This window comes from Rhipicephalus sanguineus, chromosome 11 (assembly GCF_013339695.2).
Source record: "Rhipicephalus sanguineus isolate Rsan-2018 chromosome 11, BIME_Rsan_1.4, whole genome shotgun sequence".
Classification (NCBI taxonomy): Eukaryota; Metazoa; Arthropoda; class Arachnida; order Ixodida; family Ixodidae; genus Rhipicephalus; species Rhipicephalus sanguineus.
In genome coordinates, this window is record NC_051186.1 from 48,560,661 (window position 1) to 48,582,923 (window position 22,263).

The 22,263-nt window shown below is 47.7% G+C and overlaps 1 protein-coding gene across 1 annotated transcript; it reads right to left on the reverse strand.

The window, feature by feature from the left end:
* Window positions 1-8,881: 8,881 nt before the first annotated feature.
* LOC119375007 (uncharacterized) lies at window positions 8,882-9,856 on the reverse strand. The gene has a single exon (XM_037645205.1). It carries the CDS (start codon window positions 9,854-9,856, stop codon window positions 8,882-8,884), a length of 975 nt encoding a protein of 324 aa, XP_037501133.1.
* Window positions 9,857-22,263: the final 12,407 nt, after the last annotated feature.

Consider the following 22,263-nt stretch of genomic DNA (forward strand, 5'->3'; position numbering starts at 1 on the left):
AGAAAATGGCTGCAATGGCACCGTTTAAACGTCCGCTACAAATTCCTCGCAATGAAATGGACAGGTTCCACAGAATCAAGCCATCAACCTCTTTGACCCTGATAGCCATTGAATGAATGAATCCACGCAAGATCTTTTTCTGGAGTTGTCTATTTGGTGCGCAACATTTCCTAGAAACTCGCTTTCGGGCGGCGAAGGTATGGTGTCTTTCAACTTCTTTCTATACTCGCGGACAACTGCTACGCGAAGTAGTCCGGTTTGGCGCGCGTCTCGTAACGCCATGGAAAGTGATGGCTAGCTGTGCATTTCGACGCAAACGCTGCTTAGCGTCTAACGTACGGGTAAAAGGCGCGACTTTTTCACGCGCGCAAAAACGCAAAGTGACAACGTATAAAGTAAAAGAAATGCAAATATCTCGCTTGTGTGCGCTGTGTTCCGTCTCAAAATGCTACATGTAGAAAATGAAGGAGTATTTTATATATCTCACGCAGAAAATACGGACGCAATTGTGAGACTATATTCATTAGCGGTAGGATACATGCATTGTGGCTCTGTAGCGTTCGCTTCATTGCCAAGAAAAGTTGTCCGCGAGTATAGCTTTGCTCACCTTCTGGAACGGCCACGCACAAGGCGCATTCCGCGAGAACCGGAATGCGGAGTTCGGCATTAAGTTTCTGCAAAAGTGTATATTTTCCTGATGTGTACAATGCTCCGTGTCTGCTTCACATCTTGTCCTAGAGAGGGCTTGAAAATGCGCGAGCATTCGAATGGCGACTCGGCAAGAAAACTGTCCGTCCCTCTGTTACGTAAGATTATCACCGCTATCAATAAAGGAACGTATGAATCGTAATAAATTGTCTTGCCGTTGCTAGGTTTGCACCCAGACATGGAACCTCGGTGTATGTACTAAATAAGAACCATCTTTAATAGCGAGAAACACTCTTTGTTCGACGATTTTTGAACCTTCTAGACTATACATGGTCCACTTATTTCCTATCTTGTTTGGCTTTACATCACATGTTATCTCTCGCTGGATGATTCATTAGCATCAATTATATTTAGCATTTAACGAAGTAAATATGAATTATCGAACAATAGCGAACCCGCATTTTTCATCTCCGTTCCACCTTCCATAACATAAATAGAGGCCCGGCTTTATCTTCTTCAGAAGGTGCAACTGTAACGACTGCATATGAGTACAAACTGCTTCAGCCTTTTTTTTAAAGCGCCCGTCGTAGATGACGATTACTCGATGAATCAATGAAAAACACACATAGATGTGGGTTCATCGACTAATGGCTAAGGTGACGAGCGATTATTCGTTGACCCATTAGAAAAATTAGTCGACTGTTCCTCCTATATGCTTCACGAGCATTAAGAAAAACAAGTATTTCTGAAGCCTGAAAATTCTGACAGGCCGAACAAGATAGACTCACTCTAGATTTTTAAATGCGAATGCATTTCTTAGTCGGGGCATGTCAGGCGTCTGTCGGTGTCCGCGCGCCGGCAGGTGTTATCTCTCCGCTCTCACTCCCTCTCCCATAGCAACAGCTGCGGGCGCGCGCGCTTATCGTCGCCCCTAGCAACCGGAGCAGGTGGTGCGGGCGGAGTAGCGGAGAGTGAGTGGAGAGGTGGAGCGCGCTCTGGCGTGTGAGGGCGCTCGCATCGCGCCGGGAGTCAGAGAGTGTTGGAGAGGGTAGGTGCAGTGCTTCGCCGCTCCTACTCTCGCCGGTCGCTCTCTCTCCTCCCTGCGCCCCAATCTGCCGTCCGCTCGCTCGCACGTATATATAAATGGAGTGAAGCGATTACTACGCCGTGTACTCTCGGCGCAAGAAATGCATTCGCATTTCCTCACTATTCCCTTTGGGGAGGTGGGGGCATTTTTTTGCCTGACAGATGGTGTCCGCATGCTTTAGATGATCAGCGGAAGGATAGGAACGAGAGTACGCCTTGTGCGACGAAGTTTGCATTTTATCACACCAAAGTTTTATGCACACACTCACACTCACAATAGTTTCACCGCATAAGGTTAAAAATTCGTTGCTTCAAGTGACTAAACACATAACTTCGCTATTGTAAACATCGACAACACGTATTCAGTCCCCGAATCTCACCAGTCCCTAAGAAGTTATTTCCGAGCACTTTCCGCTCATAAAATCTGTTCTTACCAGGCATCTCTGTGTCTATCTTCCTGCTTTCCTAGTTTCAACACTTCAGCGCTTCTTCCTGATTTGACGAAATTCATCGGGCCTTTGTGAGGATAGAGCCACAAAACGCGTCTCGCGTCGCTGCAACAGGTACTTTGAACAAACCATTCGCTTGCTCGCATTCGTGCCAGCATTTTTCCCCCGTCTTTCCACCTTCGCAAACACTCCGTACATACCTTCTTCATTTCCTCGCGTACAGGCACACTTCCTACATAACTTGCTTCTTCGTATATACGCACACTCACGCGCACCTTGACCAGCCTCGTTTTGTACAGCGCCCAGACCATCAGCGTTTCACCTCGGCATCTCGTTATATCCCTCTCAACGCGAATCTGTTTCTCTTCGCGTCTCGTGATCGCTGTCGTGTTATCTGTCAAAGAAACGCGAAGGGATAGCGGCGGTCAGTTGCAATGACACACAAGAAACTCACCTTACAGACGGGCGCGACTACACGGTCGGCACGGAACCCTTACATGCGAAAGGAAGCGCTTGACAGAGGAATCCAAAAATGTTCTCGCCTTGACGTTGAAGTTTTGATTGCAGGATCTCCGGCTCAGAAGTTTCAGTTGCTCGATCTGTCTCTGTCTTCAAGCAGTGCAAGCACAGGAGCGCAAACACGAGGGTGCAAGGGGGCAGAGGGCGTGGCGCCACCCCCCTAATAATCTAAGGGGACTCAGTCGGACCTGTCGCGCCATTGTTTTACGTGCAATATTATGGTCATGCACGTTTTTGACTATAACGGTGGCCTAGGACCTCATGTCGCATTCCAAAAATGGTTTACTTACCATTCCTGCCCCTCGAAAAGCCGAGGATCAAAGGCAGGCCGCTGTGAGAAGCACGTCAGGACTCCATTTCGATTTCGCATCCATTGCGAAGCTTCTTTTCTTCGGACTTGACCAATGGGGGGTGAGGGGGTGTGCGCTGCGCAGAAACTCCCCCCCCCCCTTCCCCCACCACCCACCTAATAGAGAACCCTGCACACGCCTATGAATACAACTATCGCTACTATATTGATAAGGTTCATTTCATATCGCTGTGTTAATGTTAGACTCAAGCGGTTGCATAAGGTAGAGTGCCTAATATAAATGTAATTGTGCGATGACAAGCCATCTCAAATAAACTGTTAAAGTAAGTTTAGACATTAAAGGAAACTCCACAACGACAGAAATCCAAATATCACTTTCCAAATTATACGCAATATGCAGAAAAGTTTTGATTAAACTATTGTCGAACCGACGTGAAGGAATTGCAATAGTAAAAATGCGTTGTATTTTACCAATTTTTAAATGCTGAATTTTGACTTTGGACATAAATACCGCGGAACACTCTTTGTAGCTTGACAACGCAAAAAATGAAGAGGTACACAAATGAAAACTAAGAACCAGTGATGAACTGCATCTCACAGTGATGAACCAGTGATGAACTGCATCTCACAAACTGCATCTCTGAAGAAGACAAGTGAAATATATGCGGTTGCAATACGCATCGAATTGCGCACGGTGAACTTGGACATCACCCGTCAGCGCTCAGTCCATTGCTCTTAGCCAACGCACCATAACCGCACTTATTTAATGTTTATGCTAAAAAAACATGAAGACAATACTATTCTACGGAGATATCATTACTGCGCTATAACTCACACTCATCCATAATTAAAATAGTGATTGCTGGGGTTTCCCGTGCCACAACCACCGTATGATTATGACGCACGCCCTAGTGGACGACTCCGGATTAAATTTCGACCACCCGGGCTTCTTTATCGAGCACCTCAATCTAAGTGCACGGGTGTTCTTTGCGTTTCGTCCCCATCGAAATGCGGTCGCCGCGGCCGGGAATCGAACCCGCGCCCTCGAGCTTAGCAACGCGACGCCCTACGTGCTAAGCTACCACGGCGGGTGACTCACACGGTGAAAACGCCCGTGCATTCACTATTTAGAAGAGATAGATAGGAAGAGATAGATAAGATGGCGGGAGCGGTTGGAGGAGTTCATGGACGGGGCCCCGATCGGCGAGCGGTCTTCGTGAAAACGTCGCGGACGAGATGGTGCCCCGATCGGCGATAGGTTTTCAGCGAAGACATTGCGGACGAGACAACCGTCTGGCATGAAATCCTCCCGAGTACATTGCTTAGGCGAACGTTCAAATGCACTTTCAGACGACTGACGCATGATCCATGTTGAACAGCACGAGTGAAGAGAGCGCGGGCACTCAAACCAGGTTGCATTTATCCCAAAACTTTGGGAACGAAATGCGCTGAAATGCCGACGCATTTTCCGTAAGTGACGTTGCATAGAAAACAAATTACTTGTAAAAACCAGCGAGTACCAGTTTGCTCCAGTGTTCACTCTCAATGGGCTTCGCTTGAGGTCGCTACATTCGACTACACCACCTTCGGAACCAGGCAACAATCACCTATCTTATTTACATAGAAGCCGTAGTGCCGTTACAACGCTGCCTTGCGTAGTACTAGTGACCTTCATTCGTCCTTTGAGTGCTTAACACGCTTTACCACATGGTATGGGAATGCCGAAACAACACAAGTATCCCGCCCATAGACGAACAGATTGATTGATTGATTGATGATGGTGTTTATTGGCGCAAGGGCCAAGTGTGGCCAAAGAGCGCCAGCGCTATGACAAATGGAGTACGATGGTTTATGTAAGGGGGCTGTAAAGTGGCCTAAGATAAATAGCTTTATCCAAGCTTAGAAGATATAGAGATTAAAAATATGACGATGGCGCGTGAGGTGGTCGATGATTATGGGCTGTATGGCAGATGGTCATAATGGGGTTCATAAAATTATGCACGTGGCACCGATACCTCAGCTAGGTCCTTGCGCGCAAGGGCTAGGAGGTAGGTGCTTCCCTTTAAAACTGCTGCAGCAACAACCTCTCTCAGGAGGTCGCGCTGCTGTCTCCTGCGTAGATGACTCGAAAAAATTTAAGTTCATTGAGAAATGCTAAAAGTGACTCTGTTTTGAAACGCGGCTCATTCCCGATGAACATTGCAGGATGTAACGGCAGATGCTGGCGGAATGGCAGTGGAAAATACTTTTTCCTGTATGTCTCCACCTCATGGCATTCCAAAAGGACATGAAGAACAGTGAGAGACTTGCCGCATTTTTCGCAGGTAGGTGGTTCAGTGTCGGTCAGCAGGTAGCTGTGTGTGCTATACGTGTGACCGATCCTTAGGCGGCAAAATATAACTTCTGTTCTCCGTGTTTTTGACATTGGTAGCCAGTTACCTATGTGGGGCTTGATTGTATGTAGTTTGTTGTGTATTTCTTTGTCCCATTGTTGCTGCCAGTAATTCCTTAGCCTTTTCCTTATAAATGATTTCAAGTCTATTGCCGGGAGACTAAAAGAGTCGGTGCTCGCTCTTGTTACCGCCATTCCCGCAGTTTCATCGGCAAGGACATTCCCTTTTATACCTCTGTCCAGGTACCCAGCATACTATGACATGTTGGTTTGACATGTATGCTGTACACAGGGCGGAATAAAGATTATTTATTACAGGATTTTTACTTTTCCGGAGACACTTTAAAGCTTTGACTACACTAAGGGAGTCGGTGAAGATTACGGCCTTCTCTATTTTTGTTTTAGTGATGTGCTTTACAGCTGATAGTACTGCATAAGCTTCAGCAGTGAAGATAGTTGTTTCCGCATCCATCACGTTGGATTCAGAGAAGTTAGTGCCAAGAGCTGCATAAGATACACCAGTTTGTGACCTTGACGCATCTGTGTAGAACTCCGAGCAGGAATACTTACTCTGAAGTTCAAGAAAATGCATTGTGATGTGTGCCTGTGGTGCATGTTTCGTCACCTCAATAAAAGATGTGTCACAATCAAGAACTTGCCAGAGCCACGGTGCTAACGCGTTTGCAGGAGCCATGAGACGATATTCTAGAAGGCCAACATCCATGAGATGGCAGAGGCTCCTCACACGGAGTGAGAAGGGCTCCCGGGCCGTTCGGCGATTCTGATAGAGGGTGGTACATGTGGTATCATTAACGGCTTTATAACATGGGTGTTGGGGGTATGCATTTACCTTCAGGAAGTATTTGAGGCTGGAGTAGGTTCTCTGGAGATAGAGAGGCCACTCATCGGATTCAACATAAAGACTCTCTACTGGGCTAGTTCTGAAGCACCGGTTGCAAGGCGGATACCAAGGTTGTGAACGGGGTCTAACATTTTGAGGGAGCTGGGTGAGGCAGACTGGTATACTACAGCTCCATAGTCAAGGCGTGAGCCTACGAGACTCTTATACAAGCTCAGAAGGCATCGTCTGTCACTGCCCCACGCTGTACGCGCCAAAAGTTTGAGAACGTTCATTGCTTTCAGACATTTTGCTTTTATGTGTTTGAGGTGCGCGATAAATGTTAGTTTTGAGTCTAATATGATGCCAAGGAATTTATGCTCAGAGCTCACTGATAGTCGTTCGCCACTGATCTCTATGCAAGGGTCTGGTAATACTCCCCTCTTCCTTGAGAACAGAATACAGGTACTTTTTTGGGGATTTAGCTTAAATCCGTTCGCATCCGCCCACTTGGATACCTTGTTCAGAGCAAGCTGCACTTGCCTCTCGCAGATAGCGATATTGCATGACTTAAAACCAAGTTGCACATCGTCCACGTAGACGGAGTAAAAGACTGTGCGGGGTATCACAGTGCCCAAGGAGTTCATTTTTATGATAAAAAGAGTGCAGCTCAGCACACCACCCTGAGGTACACCTGTCTCCTGCGTGAATGGTCGTGACAGCGCATCACCTACTCTTACGCGAAATGTCCTGTCGGACAGATAACTCTCAATAGTGTTTAGCAAGTTGCCGCGGACACCCATGCCGGAGAGATCACGAATAATGCCGAAACGCCACGTGGTGTCGTATGCCTTCTCCATGTCTAAGAACACTGACAAGAAAAACTGCTTTTGTATAAAGACGTCCCCTATGATCGCCTCTATGCAGACAAGGTGATCTGTTGTGGATCTACCTTCCCTGAAACCACATTGGAGGGGGTCTAAAAGATTGTTGCTTTCAAGGTAATGAAGAAGGCGCCGGTTTACCATTTTTTCAAAGAGTTTGCAGAGACAGCTTGTCAATGCTATGGGCCTGTAACTATTTGCCAAAGAAGGGTTCTTTCCTTCTTTGAGGATGGGTATAACAATAGCTTCTTTCCAAGCAGACGGAATAAGGCCTGAAGACCATATCGTGTTGTAAAGACAAAGGAGTGTTTTCTGGGTTTCTGGGTGCAAATGTTGTAACATTTCATATACTATGCGGTCAGAACCGGGGGCAGATGTTTTACAACAGTTGAGGGATGCCTGAAGCTCTGCAAGGACGAATGGTCGGTTATATGCTTCGCTGTTTGTACCTTTTCTTTCTATTGGCAGTTGTTCTATTCGTCTTTTATATGTTTGAAATGTCTCTGAATAGTTCGACGAACTAGATATATGTTCAAAATGTACGCCCAGAAAATTTGCCTGGTCTTCTAAGGTGTCTCCTTCAGTGTTCACCAGTGGTAGTGAGTGTGGTTGGCGGCCTCCTATTCTGTTCACTCTATTCCACACCTTTGCCTCGTCTGTATAGGAATTGATGCTTGATATAAATGCTTGCCAGCTCTCTCTTCTAGCCTGTCGGCGCGTTCTCCTTCCCTGAGACTTTGTTTGTTTAAAGTTTACTAAATTTTCTGCAGTAGGAGAATCGCGGAGCAAACCCCATGCTTTGTTTTGATTCTTACGGGCGCTCCGGCACTCGTTGTTCCACCATGGTACACGGCGTTTGCAGGATGATCCATTTGTTTTAGGGATGCACCTAGATGCGGCAGCGATAAGAAATGCGGTGAAGTACTCAACAGCACCGTCTATACTTAAACCACGTATTTCAGCCCATTTTAACAGAGTTTCATTTAGGAACTGCTCCCAGTTCGCTGAGTCGACCTTCCATCGAGGGGACTGAGGGGTATGTTCATTGGATTCCGATGTTTGCAGAGCTATCGGGAAGTGGTCGCTCCCGTACGTGTTTTTAATTACATGCCATTTCAGATCAGGTAGAAGAGTTGGAGAGACAATGCTTAGATCTATGGAAGAATATGTTTTATTTGCCAGATTATAGTATGTAGGTTCTTTTTTATTCAATAGACAAGCGCCGGAGGTGAACAGAAACTGCTCCACCAAACGACCTCGTGCATCGCATCGGGGGTCACCCCATAGTGTGCTGTGTGCATTGAAGTCTCCAAGAATAATGTATGGTTCTGGTAGCTGATCTATTAGAGATTGAAATTCCTGTTTTTGAAGCTTATGGTGTGGGGGAATGTAAATAGAGCAAATGGAAAGAAGCCTATTCAAAAGTACCGCTCTAACAGCCACTGCTTCGAGAGGGGTTTGTAGATATAGCTGTTGACACGCTATATTTTTTACCACTACAATCGCTACTCCACCAGACGATGCCAGAGCATCATCGCGGTCTTTACGGAAGGCAGTGTATTGGCGAAGGAAGTTTGTGTGTTTTGATTTGAGGTGGGTTTCCTGTACACACAGCACTTTTGGAGCATGCTTATGGATGAGTTCCTGAACGTCATCGAGGTTTCTCAGAAGACCTCTCACGTTCCACTGTAAGATTTCTGTCTTCATATTGGATATAAAATAGTGCTGTGTGTACGGATTAAAAAAGCTTGGTACTTATGTAGCAGGACCGTCATCCGGCCCCGTTACGGGTTTTTTGGCTTTCCTGGCGCGGTCCTGAGAGCCGCGCCGGTCCTTCGGCCCAGGAAGTGCCGGAGTTGTCTCCATTACTTCCTGGGACGCACTGGATGCCCGCGGGCGCGGGCCTTTTGTTCGTGTTGGAGACCTCGCCTGACGAGGCGAAGTCTTGAGACTCGACGACCCTGGAGTCGCGAGGCTCTGTGGCTGAGTGGGTGGAGCAGCCTTAGCTACTGCCACCACGGGGGCGGGTGCCATAGCCAACGGCTCGCTGCTAGCGGGTCGTTGGTGAGGCAGAGGCTGGTGCGGTGCTGCCCCCTTGCGCGCCGCATCAGCATAGGTGTTAGTGTGGAATGGCGAACACCTTTTGCGAGCTTCTCTGAAGGAGATGTTCTCGCGGACTTTTAGACTGATAATTTCTTTTTCCTTTTTCCAGTTTGGACATGATCGGGAGTATGCGGCGTGTGCACCGTCACAGTTCACACAGTGAGGTGCAGCGTCGCAGTTGTCAGAGTCGTGGCCTTGAGCTCCGCATTTAGCGCAGGTGGGTCGACCACGGCAGCTTCGAGAGCCATGGCCGAACCTTTGACACTGAAAGCATCGGCGAGGGTTTGGTATGTAGGGTCTCACTGGTGTTTTTGTGTACCCAGTTTCTATGGTTTGTGGCAAGTCGCTGGAATTGAAGGTTAGTATCAGGTGTTTTGTAGGGATTTCTTTATTTTCCCGTCGGATGACTATGCGCTGTACGTTCGTAACATTTTGGCCCTTCCAGCCTTCGAGGAGCTCGGCTTCAGACAAGTAGATAAGATCTGAGTCAGACACGACTCCTCGTGCTGTGTTCATAGAACGATGTGCTGAGACTGTTACAGGAGTTTCTCCGAATGCCACAAGCTTGTTCAGTCTGGTGTGCTGTTCGCTATCACGGATCTCTAGGAGGAGGTCTCCGCTCGCCATTTTTGTTACCCTATAGCCCGGGCCAAGGGTGTCCGTTAAGCCTTTTGCGACAACAAAGGGAGAGAGAGTTCTGGCTGGTTTGTCAGCTGTTTCGCTGTGAACTACATGAAATCGGGGAAAGATCTCTTTGGGTTTGGAAAAGATAATCAGCATTTCATCGGTGCGCACCCTCTTCTGAGGGTGACGATCAAGGAGTCGGGGAAATGCAGGAGTTTGCATACTTGCTTAATATACTTCGGCAGTAATGGCGGCCACCCACCACGGAGCCCAACTAGGGGATGCTGCAGATCTTATAGTGCTGCAGGCACCAGCCGTACATTACGACTATAACCAAATATATTATGCTCAAGGTAGAGCACATACACAAGGTTAACCCTTGCCGCCAGGAAGATTGGAAGAAATTGGAAGAGAGGAGTAGACAGGAAAGATTAAAAGTAAGAGAGAAAGGCGAAGATGTAGGGAGAGAGAAACAGGAAAAGGCGACTGCCGATTTCCCCTGGGTGGGTCAGCCCAGGGGTGCCGTCTACGTGAAGCCGGGGCCAAAGGGGTGTGTTGCCTCTGCCGGGGGGCCTTAAAGGTCCAATCACCCGGCATCGACTCAACCCCCAGGATCCCCTTTTCCCCGGACACGGCAATGCCACGCACGGCTAGGCGTGGGAGGGGGTCGAAACCCCCCGTTAGCTCGGGTCCGTGGTGTCGCTACACACCAAACGCCTGCTCTCGCAGACGCCCCTGCGGGGCATAGACGAACAGAGCATCCAAGAAAATATGGAAGACCAGTGGGAGGCGTTGCTCAAGTCACTAAACCCTGAGGACCAGCTGCGGGTGGTGGTCAGGGCTCGGGCATCAGCTGCAAGCCATGGCTACCTGGAATAGGGAAGTTACCTAGATCTGGGCGAAGGGAACGTGCGCCTGGTCGAACAATAAAGTTTAATTCTCTCTCTCTCTCTTTCAACGCTCGCAGCTGTTTTAATTTCTAAGGATGTTCGAAGGAGAGCTGCACACCGCTCTCCGATATTAGCGTACAGTATTCTAAATCGTTTATATATTTTTTCTAAGCATGAGTTATACAGGATACGACATGTGTTCGCTGGAATAACACAATACCAAGTCGCCATGCCTTCACCGTTACACTGCGTCATTGCCGTCGTCACAGTTTAGCTGTAGTCGACACCGCCCAAAAGTCTGGCTTCGCACAGATACAACAGGCAACGCTTTGTGGGTGCCAAAAAGACGCTGGAGAACCACTTACGCGTGGAATGCTAAGCATAACACCGATTCACACAGTGAGTGGGGAAAGCACGATATTTCTTGGAATTTTGGCATTAAAAGAACGAATGACATCGCGATATGTTCGTAATGAAATTGTTCGCGCCTCACGTTGTAAAAATTCGCGGCTGCCTTGTATATTCGCCTAAAGGGCCCCTCACGAGGCCACATAGCAAATTTTAGTTAGACACTGGGAGTTGTTGTGTGCCGAATGAAGAGCAGTATGCCGCAAGCATTTTTCAAATCGGTTCATTACGAGCTGCGAAAAACAATAATTTGTAGCGGCGCGAAACCATGATGCGAGGAGGCGAGTTTCAAACCCTTGCAACTCGCCCCGTGTAGCCTTCGCAAGCCAAATCTCTTCTCTGCCCCCTTCACTTGACACATACGCATGAACACGTCATGCGCATGCATGGTCACGTGTGCGTGACGTGCCCGAGCCAGCCCGAGCACGCGAGCGGCGTTGCACGGCCGCTACCTTTTTAAAGTCGATAGTCTTTCTTGGGGAACTTAAACGCAGAAATTTTGGTCTGTCTGCCTGTCTGTTTGTCGGCACGTCCCTCGATTCAGCCACTCGGCCGAAGTTGAACCCCTTGCACAAGGGCCAGCCATCGTGAACGGCTCACTAGGTTCATACTTGTCTACATGGTTGATCAAAAAGCAAACATTACGCATATCTGAGGCGCAACATCACTAGATAAGAATTAGGTGGTGTGTTCCTTTAATAGAAAATACATAGGTAGGTAACTCTAGAGACCCTAGTTTCTTAAGCTGCGCTGAAAATGCGACTGCGCCGAAACTTGGCTTCCACCGTGCCCTCTCCGCGAGCTCATTGTTGTGTTTCGGTTTCAGTTCAGTATTGCACTGTACGAGTGCCATGGGGCGCCGCTCTGGCAATCCTGCTTTACCCAGGCGACGTGAATATAAAAGAGTGTGTGGAGAGTACTCGTTGAGTGCGGACGTTTCTTCTGCTTCGGCGCTTCGCGCCAAACCGCGTGTTCGGGCTGGCTGGCGTCCCCGCCGGTCGCGTTGGTCACCGCCGGTCTTGCCTGCTGCTGCGCCGGGGCTACCAGCCCGCAACACAGCATTCACGTTTCCCGACGTATTGCCAGATGGCGTTCATATCTCACGCAGCGCCTCTTCTATCGTCTTTACACGACATTTGCAGCGAAGCACGCAGATACGCGGCCAATTTTTTTTATGCAGCGGCCATGGGTGTTTTGTCGGCGCTCTCTGTGGTGCACTGCCTGTTTCTGCAGGACGGGTATGAAAGTTGAGACATTTGTACGGGCACGAGAGCGGCGGTATCATGAGCCAGTGCCGCATTAACGTTTACTTGGACGCGGTAGAATAAACGAGCATAATGAGTGCTCGAACGCGCCAGAACATTACTTTAGTTTCCAGGGCTGGCGTCTGCTCGATGGCGTCTGCTCGAACCGCGGGGACACGAACGCATGGGAAAGGGAGGCACATTAGCTCCGTATCTCGCTAAAATTCACGAAAAAAAATGAAAAAGACGCACACATTTCCTTTGTGTGTCTCATTATTTCTCGCAAATTTTATTAATCTATTCAAGCAACAAATTACACAAACTATACATGTCGTGTCAAATAATTATCGCAGCGTCACGTGCTACTGTTGGCGACGTCAGAACACAGTCATCTACGTAGAGGAGCGACGTCACAACACTACCATCTACGTAGGGCCATTTTCTCATGTACGTCATCCCCTCATTCTCTAACTCGCGCGCCCGCGAGAGGAAGGGCAAGCAGCGTTCACCTTGAAATTTGACCCATTTCCGCGGCGCGTAGCGCTGCAAATTTTGGCAGACGTGATCGTGAACGCCCAGTGTATGTATTGCGCTCGATGGCTCAAAATTGTCGAACCTGGTGAGGGGCCCTTTAAGACGTCTCGAAGGGAAAGCTATTTTTTACGCTGACTCGATCTATTGATACTTCCCACTCTCCTCAACCCCTTCTCCGCTCCTCCACTCGTTTGGCACTGCCTTCGTAATCGGCGCACCTTTGAGCAAGCAACAAAGGCATGCGATGACGTCATCAGGTGACGTGACATTAGGCGACTCCATAGTGATATCACCATGACGTCCGCATGGCCTCGCGAATTTTGGCGATCTGTGACGTCATATGCTCACCTCATCACGTGATGACGATTTCTTGCGTCACTCGTGTTGAGGCCGCCGACGGTCAATTTTCGGGTTTGATCAGGCATCTAAGGTTTCGCTTTCAAATGCCAGTGAGCCTTCTCTACGCGCACGGTTTCGGTATCCGATTCTTTCTCGACGGCGTACCTCAGCAATGCTTCAAGCGTGGTGACACGTCATACATGCTTCGCGATCCCGCGTTGTCTAGAGCATATGCAAATGCCCAGAGCGGACGATGTTTCTCCACGCGCGCACTTCACTTCGTTCATAGTCTGCTGACGTTCATCAAGTGTTCTCCGGAGCCGAAACGTCCTCAGCGGAGGCGGCGAGCCGGCATTATCATTTGGCGCTGGCGCTGGAAGATCCCACGCGCGCCGGCGGCGCCAGTGTTACAGCCAGCCTGCCGCAGTGTATAGGGGGGCGTCGTTTATGCAGTTTCCGCGAGTGCATTTTGCGATAGATATTAATGCGTCCAGTCGGCACAGTCCGAAGCTACGGCAGCAGGTCCCCGCTGCCACCTACGAGAACTCGTGACAAAAAGGATGCCACGTCGCTGTGATGCCCCCAAATGCTTTGAACAACGAAACTGTTATAGCCCACCGTGAAATGTCCATGGTCAACAGAAAACCATCATCATGAACGGGTATGTGCCACAGAAATTGGCCAAATTGGCCCACCACTGGTCCACTAAAATTGAAGACAGCAATAGAGAAATAAAGGGAATAAAGACATAAAAAGATAAACAGGCAGAAAAACATAGACAAAGAGCGAACGAAGGAGAGAGCGATAAAGAAGGAGAAAGAGAAAAATTTACAGAAATAGAGGAAATAAAGACATAAAGAGATAGAAATACAGAAAAGCATAGAGAGAGAGAAAGGCAGAGAGAATTAGAAAGCGATAGAAAGAGAGAGAAAAGAAAGATAGAAATCAATAAACAACAACGTTAGACATCTCTAGATCGCATTCGAACCTAAATCAAACTCCTCCTTTTTAACAGCAACGTACGCCACGAATGTCCGGTGGAACGTCCTTTCTGCAAGGCCCTCGTAAACCCGTACTCTGCGGCCCCACCTCATTCTCAAGGTGCTGCGCACATGGTACCCTGACTTTTCTTCTTCTTGCGCATCGAGCTGGTTGACGATACCGCCGCACCCGTCTCCGAAACGACGACGTTTCGAGACTCCTGTGTCCACAGGCACCCCACAAAACAAACATTTGACATAGGCGTATCCCGCAGATCCTTAACTTCACTGCCGAAAAGTATATACATCTAGTCTAGCTACGCGTGCACGCACTGCGCAGGACTGCCATTGTACATAGTTGCTCGGGCATTCTTTAATGGTCCATTTTACGACTTGATAATATCGCACTTCTACGAGGGTAACAAGCTTGTGGAGCGGAGCGCACCGAACGATGTACACGGTACCCATTCTCCCTCTCTCAGGACATCCTGTCTACATAAGTCTTGACTCTGCACGGTCCATTGGCTTGGATACGACTTGTTTGCCTATGCACCCTCCTTGTGCGGGCCTTCTAAGCTTGTATGCTTCCATATTGCTAGCGAACACGCACAAAAGACGACATAGAAAGAGACAGGACATGTCGTCCTTTGTGCGTGTTTGCTAGCAATATGGAAGCATACAATCAATACTAACTAGCCCAGCTTAATGCATTAACTTCTAAGCTTGCACCAGCTTTGAGACGTCGACGTTTATCGCTGCTTGCAGTGGCATTCACTTCACTGTGTTGAGTGTTCGTAAACTAAGTTTGGACACTGGCTACACCAACGGTATTGGCCTGGTGTTCTTCAAACACGAAACACTTGGATGGTCGAGCACCTCAACAGCGTTAGCTGTTCTGATAGAAGCTTGCGCGAGTGGGAATGCTTGCAAGGAATATAATAGCCAGTTGAAACGAATGTTTCGTTTCCGTGCCAATTATGAAGATCTGCTTCCAAACTCTTTGTTCGGTGATGGTGCAAGCTACAGTACTCAACTTATTAAAAGCGCCAGTTACACTACACGGCTCTTCCTTCGCTTCTTTTTAGACATTCCTAGGCAATGACGTGGTCGTCGTCACAAAGTCGAACGCTCTTCAAAGTAAGCGTCTCGGCCTTTGGCGAGGTGTCACAACGCACATCGTACGCATTCTCACGAAGGCTTGCACTTCGCAGGAGACCGGCACATGAGCGCCGTATTATGCCTCGGTGTTGACGCCATGCGCACACTCAAGGAGAAGGACCCAGACATTTTTCAAACGCGTATAGCACTAACCACAAAAGATTAAATAAACAAATAAATGCGAAGCACAGACGACAATCTGTTTCTTGCACCTGCTGCCAAAGAATGTGTGTATTTTTGTATCGATGGAGGCACGCTCCTTGGCGAACGCAAGCGTGCGCTACCTTCTCCAGCTGTCGACAATGCAATCTGTTATAGCGTTATCTGTCGCTCGTTGGAACACGTCCGTGGCGCCTGTGATCTGCAACGCCACACTTTTCCCGTCTTTTCGATGGCCTGAACACAATTACGAGGAATACGAAATCGTGTTAGCGGGGTATACACTACGGGCGAACATTTTGTAATATATCAGCTACAAGCCCTCAGAGGTCCACGAGAAGCATTCTAAGCTATATAGACGAGTTTGCGTGGGAACGTTAGCGACTTAATAGCGTTAGCGACTTAATAGCGTTAGCGACTTGCCTTCAAAGCGACGTCAAGTTGATGTCCGAAAAGAGAACAATTTGAGCATGAGGATAGTTTTGTTCCACTAGCCCAACTTATATGAACGGAAGGGTCAGTCATGCCCACGCGACTCCAAACAAATTCGTACATTAACAGTGCGATATTGAACAGCATCTACCCTAGAAGATTCGAGTGCACATGCGGGACCTGCAAGAAATCGAACGGTCTTGACCGCATGGTAATGGGTTGCCCGGACCCACCGATCGCAATGCACAGGGGCAAAAAGCTTTGATGATGCTTGAGCTTCGTCTTCAAAAGTCGAACGCGATAGCGTAATCGGGCCTCATGCCCATCGCCTTCACAACTGCGAGCCTAGCTTCGGTTCTTGGGGCATGCCTCAACCGTGCCGTCAAGAAACGAACAACTGTGCCCGTAACATTGGCTGTTTGTTTACTGCAAGTACAGTAGTTAAGTGCCCACTACACCACAATTCTTCCCTTTGTGAATCAGCGAAGTAAGGCAACATGCTAACCTACGCAGCTGTTCACTTTGTTGATACTTTTGCAGCTGGTGATGATTAAATATGTCTGATTGCTTTCTAATGGGTGGGCCTTTAAAACAGCCACTCGTTGTGCAATTCACATCTTTCGACGCCTGGCGCGATTCTACGTTTATGCCACGTAACTTTATATGCCTTAAGGAGAGTCCTTCCGCTACATGACATTTTTATAGCGCTTTTTTTTTCTGAAGCAGTTTCAAGCTATAGCGAGGCTCTGTGTAGAACACCTGCTTGCCACGCAAGTGGCCTGAGTTCTATTCTCACTCGGGCCGAAGTTTTTTATTATTTATTTCATTTGCATCTTTCTCAATTTCTCGGTCACGGACAAGATGATGATTTTTCGCTCACAACCAACAACGCCGACACCGTAATTTCTGCGAAACGAGCTCTTCAACGCTACGCGTTAAATGAGGATTGAAAACAACAGGGAACAGCAAGGGGAGAATGAGAGTATGAAGTACCCGCGGCAACAATTAAACCACACTTAGTCTTCACCAAAGGCCAATGGCAATCTGGAAAGAGGCGGCCTCCCTCGAAGGGTGAAGACATCCCGCTAGCCCTTGAAACCAAAGACATCTATTTCTCTCTCTCTCTCTCTCTCGTTGCACGAATATGTGTTTGTGTACTGAATAACTTGGCGTGAAGATTAAGGCGCGGATGCAAGTATAAACCCAGGACTACTTCTTCTCGTGTGATAAGTTTCGCGCTAATTTCACTAGTATAACTAACCTACACCAACAGGTACTGCAGAATCCTTCACAAGTATGTGCAGTATGTAACCAGTTAGGATGTTGTAATCGCACTGCTGCAGTAAAACCAAAGGTGATCTGACTGACCAACTGCGTTATATTCTACACCCTTCCTTCCTCGGTGATCGTCGCCTTGATTGCTGTCACCGTTGTTGCCATCAAGTCTGACGCTTTCACGCTCAAATGCCCACATGCGAGTAGTTTCGAGAAGCACTGGGCAAACTGCGCTCTGGTAGCCCCCTTCGATCATGAAGTTATTCACGACTCCACAAAGCCAAACCTTTCCGTATTGCACGTCCCTTAAATTGCATTGATGGCATGTAGCCCGTTGCCGACACCCCTCCGCCACCGTAGCGTGCCTCGCCCGATAGATCTCCAGTTGGATGTGGCCGCTGTCTAGAAGATTGTCTCCATACGCACACATTATTATTAGACGTCGTTTGTCATCTGGTTATACCGGCTCGTTCAGCGTTGTTTCAGCTAAAGGACTCGTCAAACGCGCCGACACGCCTAGCAGGGACTGCGCGCTGGCTTTTGTGGAGGAAAGAGTTCCCGACAACACAATTTAGAGAAGGACAGTAGTCACTAAAGGAGCGTGACGCGTCCATATATCTATATACCACATACCTGGAATCACCACATCGTCCCTGCGATCGCCAAGCAATTTTTCGGTTGTCGATCCGGATCAAGTGCGAAGCACCCGCGTACAAGCTGTCTGGCCCGGAGGCACCCTTAGCTGAGTCACCGAGGACTTGAGAAGTTATATTTGCAGATAAAACTCAGCATCATTTGGCGAGTACCCCAGCAATTTTGGCAGCAATGTCCTGTCGAACGTAAACGGCGCGGCATCTTTCCTATATCAATAAATAGGGCCCCGAGAAAACACATCGCGCTGGAGAAAATACATGGCGCCTGAGTTTGAGAATGGCACAAATAAGTCTGGGCTTTTTAGCATATAGTGTTTGCGTCAGGAGAATGCAAGCTTGACTGAAAAAGTGTTATTGCCAACATAAATGCAGCACACATCAGCTGCAGCATTTGACTCGCTCGCTATATAGTACACCCACCAGCAAACGTCTTGTAGCTTATGAAGGCGAAAACCTTAGATGCCTCATCGAACGGGATGATTGACCGTCGGCGTCCAGCGTCGGCGGCGTTGAGACGAGTGATGCAACAAGTAATCGTCACGTAATAACGTCCCCATATGACGTCATCATGACGTCACAGAGGGCCAAAATTTGTAATGTCATTATGACGTCACGTAATGTAACGCCACATGATGACGTTTACACACGACATGGCGTGTAAACGGGAACGGGAAGATTGACCGTCGGCGTCCAGCGTCGGCGGCGTCAAGACGAGGGATGAAACCAGTAATCGTCACGTAATGACGTCCCCATATGACGTAATCATGATGTCACAGGTCGCCAAAATCTGTAATGTCATTATGACGTCACGTAGTATGACGCCACATGATGACGTTTACACACTACATGGTCCCTTTGCTTTGCCTATGTGATCGAAGGGCCGATCACGGAGGCAATGTAAAAGTCGTGTAGCTTATGAAGGCGAAAGCCTTAGATGCCTCATCAAACGGGAAGATTGACCTTCAGCGTCCCGCGTCGGCGTCGTCAACATGAATCATGCAAAAAAAATCGTGACGTGACGACGTCACCACATGAAATCAGCAGAACGTCACAGATGGCCAAAATTTGTAACGTCATTACGACGTCACCATGACTTTGCATAACGTGACGTCATGGCGTATTCACACGACAAGGTCGGTTTACATTGCCTCCGATCACGGAGGCTGTGCAAAACCCTGTTATGTGCAGAGCGATTTTGGAGGGGCGCGCGGGAGAATCAGTACATCGACTGACAATAAGAAGAAGATGGCTTTCGTCTTCCAGTCATCTTTGGCGATTGCATAAGGGACCGTGTGAGTTTTTTTAATTCAACTCATCGATACAATGACTTGTGTATCTGCAGCCGATTTTGTGGACGCTGAGCACGGAGCCGACGATCAAGAGGTCGCACGGGAAGGTTCTGAGATGGTATCACACCTGGTAAAATGTAGCGCCTTCTCCATCCTGTGGCAGATAAGCATCATTTGCCCGAGGGAAGCGCGCGCGAGCCATCGTCTAAGTGCGCGCTGTCTGCTACTCACCGAACATCGCAGCCCCGACGCAAGTGAAAGTCTTCTCCGCGGAAGTGCTTGTTGCACACACGACTCGTAGCCGATGGCTGCATGCCGGTTCTTAGCTTCACAACGTACACTCTACGCAATGTCTTGTCCCGTGGTTACCGGTGCAGGCTGACATTGGGCTCCGTTGCGTAATCCCTGCACTGAGCCGTAGAGCACCATGTTCGTCGCCTTCGGAGGTAGCCACTGTATTACAATGGTTTCAGTTGAGTACAAGATGCGAGAAAAGCTCCGCATTTGAACAGACCACAGAGCAGGTGCAATTTGAAAGTCGTTTTGAAAGCACGCGGCAGCGCTCCCCGGCAGGCGACGCGGCCGCGGACACCACGTGATCCTGCACACCACGTCACGCCGCTGGTGGCGCGGGTGTTTCCAGTGGTGGGCCTCGAGACCATTAGCCTTATGTCGCTAAGAGCTACCGCCGCGCAACGGAGACCATTTCGAGCGTCATGCACGGGGGCACGGGTGAGCGGCAAGCGTTGTCTCCTGTGGCATGTGAGGGTTGTATGGGACTGCTGCAACATGTCCTTAGAAAATGATTAGGATCACATTCTGCTTCAGCGCCTGCGTTCTGAAAAAGTTTATTTCATCAGAGGACGCTACTAAGATTTGCACGACAGCTCTAAAGGATGACTGATGATGCCAATCGGTAGGAGCAGTACTATCATATGCCATGTTGAAAAGCCGCCACACTTGCGCTGGTTAGGACGCCAATATTGCCTCCATATTTAAGAATCCTTGAAGGCACCCTAATATTTGAGGTGCAGTCTTAATGTTCATTATAATTCTACTATTACTTCTAAACTAACTTTCGAGGAAAGCAAATATATAAAGTTCATGGCTTTGTCTCATCTTTTTAGATGCACATTTCACCCATACCACCCTGTAAAGAGGCAGCACCAGGCCACCAGGCCCAGGAAAGTCTCAAGTTCCAGCGATCGCCGCAGAAGGCGAAAAAATCAACCGGGGCGAGTTTCGTCTTGACTCCTCTTCTAGCGGTCGGATAACTTAGTTCGCATTTTCCGTGTTACGGGCGCTCAACGCGGCCAAAAAATCAGAAGATTGTTGAAGCTTAGTTACCGTGTCATATTTCATGAACTTAGTAGGGTCCAGTCTCTGTGTTACTTCTACAGTACAGCTTGATTGTTTGAGGACAAGTATTGAGATTACACTGACGCTGGAAAAGCAGCAGCCCATTGGCATCGATTGCGCTTCGGTGGTTATTTCATTCAAACTGTACCGCGGTCGTTTTCTTTGATCGGCGTTACGCAGCTCCGTTTTAAATCACTTTTGATATAGCAATGCGAGTTTGTGCGCCAAACTTTGCATGCCGCTGCCACAAAGCGAACGTGTCTAAAGCCTGCGAATCATGTCAGCTGTGGTGCTTCACCGGCTGCTCCAACGTTTATAGATACTTTATAAAAGTTGGGCTGTACAGCTTCCAGCGTGAAAATTTAATGCCGGCAAAGAGCTCGGAGACTACCTACGAAAACGGAATAACCATGCACCATGTGGGCGTGCGCACCGGTGAGTGAAAATGCATTGCTTTGCATTTGAACATAGCTTTAAATTTTTTTTTTGCATGCGCTACGGTTTTTGTCATTTCATAAGGTTTTACGAATCGTCTAGCTAAGCAGATGCACCGCTTGTGGATTCTAATTACATTATTGAAGATTACTTACTTCGTTCTCACATTTGCAGAAAATATCTTTGCTACTAAACTTTGTAACACAGATCACAGTATAACTTTTACCTATTTCTGCACAATTGAGTCTGCTGCGATAAATGCTCAAAAGTTCAACGCATGGTAGAGTCAACTGAACTCACAGTATGTGCACGCATTTTTGCATTTCCGTAAGTTTACAATCATACATATTACATTTGCACATACCATATAGTTTATAGAGTTGAGCAATTAACTCACTTAGTATCCTCGTCAGACACTGTTCACTGAAGGTCACCCCTAAAACAAATTCGCAAACAAAGCAATGTTATGTGCACACTATTTTTCTCATGTAGTGTTCTCATATACATTCTTCTCAGACATGAATCACAAATCCACTCACGCTTCTACCACAGTAATCATGACTGTCTTTAAATGCGAAGCATTTCTTAGCGAACCTTTGACACTTTGAGTGTTTCTATCTATCTATCTATCTATCTATCTATCTATCTATCTATCTATCTATCTATCTATCTATCTATCTATCTATCTATCTATCTATCTATCTATCTATCTATCTATCTATCCATCTATCTATCTATCTATCTATCTATCTATCTATCTATCTATCTATCTATCTATCTATCTATCTATCTATCTATCTATCTATCTATCTATCTATCTATCTATCTAACTTGCTGTAGACCAAAATTGGTATGGGAGGGTAAGAGGATTTCACGAATATGACTGTCCCGTCATAACATGAATAACTTGTAAATCCTGTCGCGTACGTCGTCAAACCCTTTCCTGCAGACACGTGTGGCACATACCCGTTTGCCACGGGCCGCGGTGCACAGTTTATACCTACCCAGGAAATTCGAGAACAGACGTTGGTAATTTAAATGCGAGAGCGTTAAGAAAAATCGACATTGGCAGCGTCGACCTGACGAATGGAAAGAATCAAAATTAGGATCCGAGCAGGAATCGAACCTAAGCATTCTGCGTGGCATTCAGGTATAGTATGTATACGCATTTATACATTTTCGTAAGTTTACAATCACACATATTACATTTGCACATACCATATAGTTGACAGAGTTGGCAATTAACTAACTTAGT